This window comes from Hyalella azteca, unplaced genomic scaffold, assembly GCF_000764305.2.
Source record: "Hyalella azteca isolate HAZT.00-mixed unplaced genomic scaffold, Hazt_2.0.2 contig10894, whole genome shotgun sequence".
Classification (NCBI taxonomy): Eukaryota; Metazoa; Arthropoda; class Malacostraca; order Amphipoda; family Hyalellidae; genus Hyalella; species Hyalella azteca.
In genome coordinates, this window is record NW_025940913.1 from 1 (window position 1) to 13,397 (window position 13,397).

The 13,397-nt window shown below is 38.5% G+C and overlaps 1 protein-coding gene across 1 annotated transcript in view; it reads left to right on the plus strand.

Moving 5' to 3' along the window:
* Window positions 1–80: 80 nt before the first annotated feature.
* The window catches only part of LOC108665518, a gene marked incomplete at both ends in the record, with an annotated part of 68,950 nt that continues 55,633 nt past the window's right edge, over window positions 81–13,397 (plus strand). Inside the window, one exon of the mRNA XM_018152277.2 lies at window positions 81–403. Within this exon, the coding sequence (XP_018007766.2) occupies window positions 81–403 (323 nt within the window). The remainder of the gene's footprint in view (window positions 404–13,397) is intronic.

Consider the following 13,397-nt stretch of genomic DNA (forward strand, 5'->3'; position numbering starts at 1 on the left):
TCGTGGCATGGCATGACTCTCATTTCATGGCACCGACGATGTTACTGCGCGAGGAAGGCAGTGCAAAAAGCCGTGTGCAGCCCAGCTACCGAATAGCCACGGGCCCGTCCCGCATTCTCAGTCCGAGGGCGCTTCTCCCAGCAACGACTTGCCGCAGGTCCCTGGTGTTACAGAGGGACACCAGGGCACGCGCGGGTACGAGTGGGTGGCATGGGGTCGACTGTGGCAGGTCGTGGCATGGCATGACTCTCATTTCATGGCACCGACGATGTTACTGCGCGAGGAAGGCAGTGCAAAAAGCCGTGTGCAGCCCAGCTACCGAATATCGCAGTGTTTTTTCAAAGGATATGTAGTGGGACACCAACACTCGTCTGATGTTGCTCTCAGCGCCTGTGATGGACTTGTGAGTACTTCTTGAACGTTGTTTGTTTTCTAACCTTTTGCCTCGCAGTAATCTGATAAATCTGCTTTTGTGCAATAGGCATGAAATTAAAAACCAGGAAGTTTGTTATAAACCTCGACATTTATAATGTGTTTTATTAGTATTATGCACATTATTAAAATATTTCATGTGAAGGTTTGCAGTCGCTGACAACTTCTGACCATTAATTCTTCAGATTTTCTGAATATGTTTCAATCATCACCATAAAATTTAAGTTATTAACTTAAATTATTATTATTATTATTTCACTAGCTTGAAACAGAATTTCTTGATATTTCTTAGTCGTCTGTACCCATACATCAACACTACAGGTAGACGCGAAATGTTGTTTCAACAATATGCATGCTAGCCACAATGCACGTTGCGACTGCGCTCATGCAGACTTTAATTATTCTGCGGTGACGGCAGCATTGCTGTGATATCTGAGACTGGGTTTAAATGAAACTGCCCCGTATATGGCATCACTGTCGGTCAGTCACCATGTAGATTCCGCTGTTCTGAGTATCGAATTATTTTAACCAACAATTGCATAGATTTCTGAGAACGCGCAACGTCTCTGCCAAAGTAGCTACTGATGTGCCGTCAACTGAATCGTGTGCACACGATTCAGTTGACGGCCTGGTGCATAAGCGCTGTAACCGCAGCCCTTGTAGTTGCCATTATTTTCACTTTCTTGAGATCGGAGGAAGCATCACAGTAGGAGACATAATTTGCTGTAATATGTAGCTGGAGAATATCGTTTCCACACTATCGATTAAAATATGAAGGCAACAAATTTAATTACGGTTGGTTGAATTTATGGACCACATTTTTGTGTTATTCAGAAAGGCCACCAAGGAATTGTAGATTTATTTACTTTTATGAATTCAATTACGCAAAGCTGATCCTCGTTTACGACGGATTTACGACATTTACGACATCGATCAGAGTTTACACGACGATTAAAACTTATCGACAGATTTGTGTGTAACTTCCACACAAGTTGCATTCATGTTAAACCGAAACGCATATTAAGCCCAATTTTCTAACAATTTTGTTGAATTGTGCAGCTCAGCTGGAACTCAATTTCAATCTCGTGTTTTTTTTTTGTATTCGAGTTTCAGCTCGACTAACGAGATAGTTTTATATACAGTACCTATTGGATGTAATCCTCTGTCTCTGTATCAGTATCAACATGACAACAATATGATTTGGACGATCATACCATTTGACATTATCGCAATTGAGTCTCGCAGTTTTGTGTAATTAAGACGCACAATTCAGGCTACTTGAAAATTTTCATCGATCAATACTTAGGAGGGACGTGATCCGTTTTCCCTCTCCTGTGCAACAAGTCGCGGCCAAATAAGGTTGGGTTAGGTGTTTCGTAATTTGCAAATTTTTCACGACAGTTGCAAGATGAATGATTCGATTTTGATTTTTTCGTTGAAGATTCTGATTATAATGAAGATTCAGTTTTCATTATTCCGTTTGCTTATTTTATTGAAAAATATGCAAGTAGTCCGTCATTATGCCAAATCCGACCTACATTGAGGTAGACCAGACGTTAGACCCAGTTCATTGAGCTGGCGTGCAGTGATGGCAGCAGCGGCGCCGGCAGCGGCGGCAAGCGCGGCGCTGACTGAGCGTCCTGATAACATGGCAGGCGTTGAGAGCTGCTCTGCTTCATGTCCGTTGGGGCATCTGCTGCTCTGCTATTGCCCCCTTCATGCCTAAATGTACTCTGCCTATAAAAATTTTCACTTTATTCTATTTCCTGTCATTTACACACCACAGGCTGTTATCTTCTCTGGCTAGAAAATTTTTAATTTTATGCGATTTCTTGCCATTTACATACCACAGGCTATTCGACTTGACGAGTGATATTTTGAGTCTGTTGAATTTTGGCGCTGGTTAATTCCAATAGCATTTCTTACCCTTTGCTAGCTATGGAACTGGGCGAACGTATGTTATCGGTGCCACTGTTATGCACTTCCGGGGTAATTGGGGCTTTTATATTATTGTTGGTATCACGAATGTCGCAGCAGCATCGTGAGTAATTATGACTAGGACTTATTCTCCAAATTAAAAATGGGTCAACTGCATCTTATATACGTGGTTAGACGAAACTATTCATTGATAGTCCACATTACACAGCTGGGCCCGTGACAATAGCTCGATCTGATGTATTTGGAATGAAAATATGGCATTAAATATTGTAACCGCGTTTCTTGAAAATAATCGGAGAATAACTTAATTTCTAAATCAAACTATAGGTTTGGAACATTGGTATGAGTTCAACACTCTGTTTAATAGCGAATTTAATAACATTTAGCAGGTTAGCCCGGCGTTGCCCGGGATCGATAATTCCTGCTATTTAGAAAACTTAATCCCGCTACATTAATTTATTTAATAATAACAAAACTAATGTATGCTAATGCTAACTAAAAAACGTTCTAGATAGAAATATCATTTGACAATCGTTCTAAAATGCAAAAAAAAAAAACGTTTGCAGTCTTTTGCATTAAATTTATAATACCAAATTAAAAATTGAATTTCAATGTTTGGTCCAGTTTTTTACTCCCCGTTTCCAATACATCGCTATTCTCCAATTATGGATAAAATTTTAGTTCAAGGTAATACAATTGCACGATAATATCGTGGATACGCTTCCGAACAGCCCAAATATACTTGAGGCGCAGGCTTGAAACACACGTACAAGCAAATTCTTAACAAACATACCGGTATGCAAGATTTCTAGCGTGAATGATGTTTATGATTTTCTAAGCATTTGTCCAGTCTTTTGTATAGCTACCATAATCCGCAAAGCGCTGCGGCAAAGTTGGCACTCGACATTCCGACTGTCCCGCCATCCTGCAGTGGAAATTATTTTCTTCCTTTTTCTGTAGTGCTATGAATTTTTAGGGTCAAAGGTCAAAAATTTTCATTGTAAGTGGTAACATGCTCCTACCGTTTGTTTGATAATTTCGTGTTTTAAGCGGAAAACTGATTATTGCATCTTATCTTGTGATGCTTGATGATATTGTAATTTATAATATATTATATACCTATATAATATTAGTCAATGTTATACACTACTCAGATTGAATGAAACATTCACCTGCAATTAACGTTTTTTATGATTTCGTCAGTCTAATGTCATTGTTAACTTCTTATATACAGTGTAATTGTACCGTGCAGTTTATTTATTTATCGTTGTTATTTAAACAATCGTTATCCTTGAAATTATTGGGTTGCGTTGCTTTAATAATTTCCGCTAGTGTTTTAATTTCGTTAATGCTGGTACCGTCGGCGAGTCTAGTCCGGGATCTTGTTGTAGGACACGTAAATGTAATACATGTTTGTCATAAATTTTGTTTGCAACTTGCCAGGGCAGTTGAAGTTGTTGCTCTAGACGCAACAAACAAAAATGGTTGATAGTCCGCCCAGTATAATACTTCTTACAGGTTCTTGACCTCATTTGTGAAGCGTCTAAGAGTGACGTCGCAACTGGGAACTCTGCACAACAGCCGAGTCTGTGCTCATCTCTTCTGTTGCTGATAGGCATTGCGCTTATTTTATTCTAGAGTTTAATTCTATACTCTCGATTTTGGCTGGTTGACATTGATATTTTATGATGCAATTCTTAAGTTATGTTCCTGTTGACCTACACTTTAAAACCGATCATTTTGACATTTCAAATAAATATGTGAGATCTCTTATTATTATTGATTATTAAATAATAAAAGCGGATTCAAAGTATCGCATTAATCTGCCATCACCAATTGTTAGTCAATACTATTTAACAATGATCCTATTTAATATATATTAAAAAAAAAAAGATCTCATTTGTATTTGTTTCTTTTCTCTACCAACGCTTCTTAATATAATTATGATTGTATTCGGTCTCGCAAGCTTCCTACTAAATGATAATCTAGGAAACGTCTGGCGAGTGCCTCTTATTTCAGTGTGAATAACTTCGTATACGGCGAGCAAATCCTTTACTGGGACACCGAGACCTTAGACTGTTACTGCTCACTCCTAACGTGCTCTTGAGTTTAGGAATTATTCTCACGAAGAGCTCTTGATCTTGGGAATACTCTTGACGCTTGTTGGTAGAAGCCTTCAAGATCGTGAAGCTGCAACTGCGCATTAGATTCTTATAGAACCTCTTCACTGTATTTCATTGCAGAACTAAAAATTTTTGTATGCACTGCAGTATATCGTGTCTACCTGTGACATGTTTTAAATCAGGAGAAGAAATTTTATCACACGTATAATCTGATATTTGGGTTTCGAGGTCCTCCGTAAACAATATGATTATAACCTTGTTGATATGTGCGTATACCAATTAGGATATGACTAAATTATAGTACCGGTATTCGCAACAAGAATAGAGCTGTGAAGTTAATATTTTATTGAAAAGATGTCAGGGTCCTTTTATTTCCAGCCCTCTAAATTCGTTTTTGCCATCACACAAAAATGTGTTCCATTGTTTCTCATACGATCGTGCATGTATAAAGTTGCTTGCAATGGCAAGCCAGTTTGGCTTTAGCGTCCATTATGAGTTTCATTACAACTTGGCAAGTCTAATTTATTCATTGCTCGCGTCGTAAGTCAAGGTATCGATGGCTGACGCTCGGTGGGTGTCTTGGCTGTGCTCAGATTAGTGGCGTGTTGGCCTCTCTTTATCTTCTTGTATCTGAACTGTGCTTGTGTATCTATATTGAGGTGATGCTTCATGTTTTTACAAGTGACAAAAACCTACAAACTTCTTCTCTCCAATCTGAATAAAATGGGTTTACTCCACTCCTTAATTAACTTGACGAGTCTTTTAATCATATTTCTATCCACTTTCATATAATTGTATAAGTGGGCAAATGTAAAAATTATAATTTACCCGCACTTTTTATAATTAAAACTGTTTTAAACAATAGCAACAACAACACAATAACAATCTAGTTAATATTTTTTGTTTCTTGTGCTGGCAACTTAGATGCCATTAACCGGGTCATTACCTTGATATATGTACCGGATATTTCGGATAAGCCCTGCGGGCGGTGATATTACCTTTTTTGCTGAGGTTGGCTAATCTGATGATTTATTTTTATCGATCTCTGTAAGCAGATGATAAATTGAGCCTAATTAATTAGCTCTGTGGTATGATTATTCGGAATGACAAGTACCGTGAATTAAGGCCCTTAGCCTTGATCTCTTTATAGATATGTAGACTATTCATGAAGAACATTTTCTGTACAGGAAGCATTTGGCGAGAGGAAATGAGTACTAAAAATCATGTACGTTACACACGTGCATATATTATATTTGTTTAATATTCATATAAAACTCAGCCAAACGTTAAAGCTGGATCTCAACAATGATTTTCTGGCACGAATAAAACCCAAATAATTTATATTCCATTCAATGAATACCGTGAGTAAATCTGAATATTCCTAGAAAATATCTTGTTATGGAGATTGCTGGGAACTTTGCAGGTCTTGAACGTCATTCAAGTTGTAGGATTCTTCTTTTTACTATTTTAAGTTACACTGGCAGACAGGTCGGTTGCTTGAAAAGAATTTATGATGTGACCGTACTTCGGAATAGTGATGTTCGTCTTCATAGTCGATGATATTAGTACAAGCTCGTTGCCATACTGCGGTTGAAGATGACTATGACCGTACCGCTTCTTCTTATGCGACTTGTGACCGTATCGTATTGATGACCGTACTGAAGATTATTGTTGCTCGGTGCTTGAAAACTTGAATCCTCTTATTGCCGACATTATAATTGTAGAACGTCTCCTGGCCTCTCGCATTGCCTCACGGCCGAATAGCAGCCGTACCGTTAATGACGATCGTACTTTGTAGATTTTAGACGTGCTTGCAGAAATCGTCGCGGCCTCGATGAATCTAGGTTTCTTGCAGGTTACAATGTTCGAAAAACGGCGAAGCCGCCGGCCTCACGGCCGCGGCCGTTGCAAAGTCCGCTGACGGCAGACCGTGCTTGCGTGACGGTCACCTCCTTAGAACCAACCTTTGGGGCGAAATTTAAGGTCCTTATATACGCTATATAGTGTCGGGCACAGTTAAGCCTATACCAACCCTCGAAGTGACGCCACATTCCTCGACTAGAATGTCCCTCGCGCTGAGCTCGCCAACGTTCAATGTAAATTAACTTGTTCCCACGATCTCGAAACAACCGCGTCTTACATACTTGCTGTATCGCTTCGACCCGCATTCCTTGCATTCTTAACACCTACGCATAATACATGTTCAATATTACCCATGTTCAATATTACCTACTTTATTCAAATACTTGTTGGTAAATATGTGTGACTGGCAGAAATACGCGTGAGTAACTGTGGGTTTGCCTTACCCCGTGCAGTGAGTGCTGCATCAATGCTACAGACTCTGTGCAACTGTGTGATGCCATTCTGTATTGACCACTTCATATTTTTTGTACAGCTAGAATCCCAATGTTTACGCATTTCTTTCTGCCGTCTGTAATGTGTCATGTTATGGTTCTGATAATTAGCAATTAGCTGCTCGACTCGAACAGCTCTCTCTTCTCAGGTTCGTTTCAGCACAGGAGGTTTTACTCATACTGAATGAAGTTTTTTAGCATCATTGCTGCGTTCATGCAAGTGATTGTATCTAAACAATTTGGTCTGGTTTGAATTTGGATTTTGTACATGAATTTAAACAAATGAAAAATGAATCCATTTTTGTTTTATAATCTTCGAATCATTGAAACGACTGAGCGATATGAGAACAAGTAATTTCTATCTCAATTTAGAGTCGGTGCGAGATGAACCGATTCCTCTCCGTGCTTGGTCGCTCCGACACTCAGATGGCCGTCACGCTCCGCCGGGCTTTGGGTCGCCAGAAAAATGCCATCTTGCATTTTATGTTCTGAGATTGATTGTGTTGCGTTATCCCAGGGACGCGGTTTTGTTCTTATTTTTTTCATTCATGCAGGTGGGTATCGGTAGCTGGGAGACGAATAAAATGTAAACTTGATTTTTTTCGCCCAAGCCTTTCGTAACCCAATTATTTTCAAAAGCATTTTGTAAACGAATTATTTACAATTTGCTGCTGTTCCTCATACAGCTATTAAATGATTAAATAAATATTATATTTTGCTACATTGTTTTTTTAGAAAGTATAAAATATTTGTTATAATAATCCAGTTTCATTTTGGTAATTGAATTAAAATTTTTACAAATACTACTTTAGACTAGAGTAAATGATTAAAATGTGATTGCGAGTGTATGACAATTTATAAATTTAATTTGAGTGGGATTTTGCGAATCTCTAAAGACATGAGCTGATAAGATATTGGTTCTCAATTAACGGCCGTTCTCGGCTTCTGCTTTGACTGCTGATATAACTTAGACAATATATATGTACATAGTGCATATATACATGTATGTACATTACATCACAACAATAAAGCTGTTCGCAGGTATGCTTAGGCCTGCATGTCGTAGTTTGCTTTCGTTACTCATCAGCTTTGTGATGACTCAGCTCATCTTCAAGTGTTCTAAACTCGTCGTATTTTTCCTCGCAAGACTTACAAGATTTTTACAACGATGGTAAACGTTAGGAAATAATTGTTAGCTTCTATTGGATCTATTTATAGGACATCTATTGACTTTGATTTATGGATGGTTTATTGAACGGTAAAAGCCTATGTTTTAATCACATTCTTCGCTAAGTTTTGTTTTTAAATTTGACCTCTAATATGGAGCTCAGTAAATTGTCGACTTGGCAATTCATCTAAGCATTTTCTCTCTTATGTTTCCACCAATTTTCATACAATACGTAATTTATTCTGAGTTAGCATGCACCAAGTTTAACAGGATTATTTTTATGAAACAAAGCGAGCCAATTTTTTCTCTTACTAGCCTTTCTTATCAGAAAATTATTCGAGATATTGTAATTCGACCTTGTCTCAAACTTTTCTTATGATGCCTCTTACAGAATATGAAGGCTATTGATACTTGAAGGCACTTTCTTTCACAGTGTGGATGACCTTGAGAGAAGTACTGCATCGTCCGAGAAAGGAGTTGAAATTTCAAAAAAGCAATTACATTGATGACGAAATGAATGATATATGTACCTGCTTTATAATCATTACCTTCCAAACATTGTACGACAGACACGTACTCGATGCCTACCAAAGTTCATTTGACGATACAGAGATCTGACGATAATCCATTAGAGTTTTTCTGTCTCGTACTCCTCCTACAAGCTCTCAAATATATTCTCGTAGGGCGGCTTCAGTAAAAATACTTGCAAAACTTCTTGAACTTCTCGTTGCTTAGTTTACTGAAAACTTCCTTCCAAATTCCTTTCACTAGCGACTTGCATTCAGTTCGTGGTTTGAATATTGATTAGTTTGGAAGTGTTGCAGAGTTCATGCGTGTGAAGAATTTATTGTCTGGCATTGAAGTTTTCTTAAGACCGCAACGTTAGTCTAACTCTTATTGACGGGTGAAACATTCTCGACTAGAATGCTCAAGCATGCATCAGTTTCACTAGGTATTGCAGATGACCTACAACGACAAGGACAGTCAGCTAGTATGATCGGTACATTTTTTTGCATGGTTTATCTTCACTATATAATGGTGATTTGCCCACTCGTAGGCTGCTCGAGTACTAATATAAAATAAATCTCTTTATGTAACGATGATGCTCTCCTACAATTTCAATGCTGAGACTCAGTAGAAATCGTAAAAACTGCTAAATAAAATCATTATACGCTGTTGCTCTGCGATGCAAACTTGCATAGATGTCGGAAGTTCTGAAATATTACCACTATTTCTTTCTCTGAGATTCATGTATTTATTGCTGAAGGATTTATACCGCTTGCTAGCTTGCTGTACTGCACAAATTTTCGCTCGCGTGTGATCGGCAGGTAATGAAGGCAACACGGAACTTCTCTCACAGCTCCCGCCGCGTCTGCAGACGTACGGCTGCACCTGTCAGCGAGCAGCAAAAAAAAATAAAATAAAAAAACGCGCGGTGCGTCTACTACGCGACCGCTGCTCAGCAATAGCTGCATTCGCTGCACTTTCTCTGTCTTGTGCTCTGTAGGGTTATAAGTCCCTGGCATGCTTCTGTCCCCGGAAGCATGTGCTCTACCGTCCCCGGCATGCTTCTGTCCCCGGAAGCATGTGCTCTACCGTCCCTGGCATGATTCTGTCCCCGGAAGCATGTGCTCTACCATAGTTGACATGCTATTTTCCCCGGAAGCAACTAATATATCCTCACTGGCATGCTTAATTTCTGTCCCCTAAATTTCATGTTCTACCATCTTCAGCAGCATGTTAGGCCTGCGCTTCAGACACTGTGTGCTACCTCCAGTTGCATGCTAGGCCTGCGTCTCTGACACTGTGCGCTACTGCTAGTTGCATGCTAGGCCTGCGTCTCTGACACTGTGCGCTACCTCCAGTTGCATGCTAGGCCTGCAAGTTGCACGCTAGGTCTGCATCTCTGACACTGTGTGCTACCTCCAGTTGCACGCTAGGTCTGCATCTCTGACACTGTGTGCTACCTCCAGTTGCATGCTAGGCCTGCGTCTCTGACACTGTGCGCTACTCCAGTTGCACGCTGGGCTTCCTATCCTCTGTCTGCGATGTCTGCTGGTATCTCAGGAGCACGACTTTCTCGTAAAGTGCGCGCTCTACCGTCTGCTGGCATGCGTCTGTCTCGCGGCGCATTCCTGTCTACAAGAAACCTGCTCAAGTGTTCCTAGCAAGACATTTTTTGTTCAACACTTCAGCTGGAACTCTGAGGCCACAAATTGCTCTCTGGGGCACCACTTGACATCTCGTGTTTTTTTTTTTTGTGTTCTCAACGCTTAGCTCTTATGTAATGAAAGTTCATAAACGAGTCAGCGTTGCGTATGTTTCACACTGTATGCAGGAATTGAATATCATTGTTTGTTCGGATGAAATATTTATTTTTGGAATATTTTACAGTATTTTTTGTTCGGTAAAAGTATTTAAAAATGCCACGAGTGATTAGGTTCGGTGTGAACGATATTCGAGCGTCTTAATTGGTGGATCAAATGGATTGTTTAAATAGGGCTTCACAAAAAATTATTTATCTGTGTTCTAAATGACTTCGTATAAGTAATGCAACGTGTTGAATTAATTTAAAATATTCGGCTCATAATTCGGACGAGTCTTGAAATTTTTAACAAACAACTGTGTCTTTTGTTTTGAATGTAATTTCATTTCCACTCACTCAATAACGAAGAATAATTTTTTGTTTCTATGAACTCTTCAACTTACTGGTTTTTCGTTCCGTATAGTGGATTGATGGCAAATATTACTTGCGAAGCCTTGAAACTGGATAAATTATCTTGACTAATTATAACTTATATCCGAAAGAACGCTTCGATGGCTCAGTATGTATCCTTCGACGTCTAGAAGGCGAAGCAGACTCGCTGCCGCGATAATTTTGCCAGGTGCTGATGTTCTTACATTACCGACAGAGATAGCGAGGCCTAGGGCCCCGGACCAGACGCACTAAATCAAGATCTTCCTTAAAATAATACCATTGATCTTGTTTGAAACGCGAGCGAAGAAATCATTGCCTGGATCTCGAATGAGAATAAGATCACTGGAACTATATATTGGAGTTGAGGTTTGAAAGAGAAGAGAGCTTGTATGAAATGAAATTCTCGACTGGTTATCGGAACAAAATTATTTATAGCGTTCTCAATGCTGAATAAAAATTTTGAAGCCTATCTTTAATCTTAATTATTCCATTACAGATATAAATTTCAATGATAATTTTTTCTAACTAGAGATTTAAATTGCAAGAAATGACGTATGCCGTGCATAACTCGGTAGAAGTTACGACTGGAATATGTTACTCGTCACAATGCACAGGTGAGACGCGCTGGCGTATAACTGGAAGTCAACGTGAGAAAGCTAAAGTCCTATAGTCCAAGTATAATCTAAAACTTAAAATAGATGCTCATAATTTTGGCTAAAAATTTATCAGCTCTATATATATTTTTAATGTTTCTCAGCAGTTGTTCCTAGAGCCCATTTGGTCGTGATGATAACCATGCATGTTGATGTGTTGATTTCTTGCCTTTGTTTCGTACCAGTGCAATATCAAGGGTCACTGTGAAACATATAATTCTGACGTCTCAATTTTTCTTGCTTCTTCGTAATGCGTATGGCGATTTCGAATTGACCTCGACTCTGGTGGTCGTGTGGAAGTCGAAGCTGTGATGTGCTGAAGGTCACCGCGCCGAAGTGCATAGATCGAATAAAGTTGTTATACTAACTCGCATATTTTCCATGCAATTCTTCAATAAAGTAATGAACCTTTAATCACTGTTTACTGTTTTTTTACGATTCATGTTAATACTTATAAGCTAGCTTTTAATTTATTTCTCGAGCAAAACTATATTAAACACAAAATTCTTGTAATGTTAAGATTCAAGCGTCGTTTTTTTTTTATTTTCTATTCAAGTTCTGTTCAAAATGATTAATATTCAAGGCAAACTTAAATGTTTGAACTATGGCCTGAAAACTTTCTCTTTAAGTATTTCGTAAAACTCGGAAAGGTTATCCTGTATTGCATTGTCGTTAAGGGACAATGCAATAATATATTAACGCAATACCTTTATAAAACTGACATCTAGCGAACTCGATTACGTATTTGTTTTTGTCGCGCCGGCGCTTGATTTTGGTTATAGTTCTGATTTCTGCACTTGATAAGACTGCGGTCACTTCCTCATAAGAATTTATGTGCATTATGACATCCGTGCTTGTAAACAGCAATAAAAATATATTTGAGATGGCTCTCGGTATATATATGCACGAGTAGCAATTACATGACTGCGGCATTTATACATGACTGCCCCTTTTTAGTGCATTTTCTCATTTATGGAAAAAATGCACTATTGTGCTCGCCATGTTCGTCTCTCTGTCCGTCCGTCTGTCCGTGACCTCAAGTTTTCGTCGACGAGAAAATGCGCTCTCTGTCACTCACTGCTGTGAGTACTGAGATTATATTTTTTATACAATTTATTTGTATTTAACGCGTTTCATAATTTTTTTTAGTAATTTCCGATTTTAAATCAGAAGCTACTAAATTGATACCTTAAGCATTTGATAATTTTTGAAATTTCGTAATCCTATTATCCTAATCCTATCAATAGCGTAATTCATTAAACTGTAAATTGTAGCATAGCTTATGTATTATAATGAAATAAAAGTCTCTCTAAAACCACACTTTACATAAAGGATGAGACTCCCATTTTACACTGGAAAAAGTATTATGCTTCTTTCAAATTAACATATATATAACGATTGCAGAGTAAAATTTCAATTTGTGATCCGATCCTTCTCTCCTTTTCCTACTAACTTTTGCTATTCTCCCAATAAGGATGAAATTTCAGCTTCTGATAATGTCCCGATACGCACCCGAACAGCCCCTAAATATTTATGGTGCCATGCTTTAAACACACGCACCCATAAACCTTGACAAAGATACATATATAAGATAAATAGGTTTTATTTATTGTAAATTGGCTGATTAGTTTCCTGAAGTCTGATGTAGAAAGTCATTTTACAATTAAGGCAATAAAATTTTATGTTTTGAAAAATCATCGATTATTTTTAGTGTGAGGACTGTCATATGATAACTTAATATAATTTCTTATTCGACTTTTTTTTGTCGTTTAAGATTCGTAGGTTTCAATTAAAAATAACAAATCAACTATATATCCACCACCTGCTAAAGTTTTGAAGAAAAGCTTCAGTTTTTCCAGAGCGTTCAGGTAACAGTGAGTAGTTACTGAAGTGAGAGGTTAAAAAAACGTATCTTCAGCGGGCGTCTGCAGACAGTACGCCTATATATGATGTTTATGGACCGACCATGTCGCTCAGCATGCAGCCGTCGCTCTACTGCCCATTGTGTTCATTCAGTCTAGTTCCTACGAC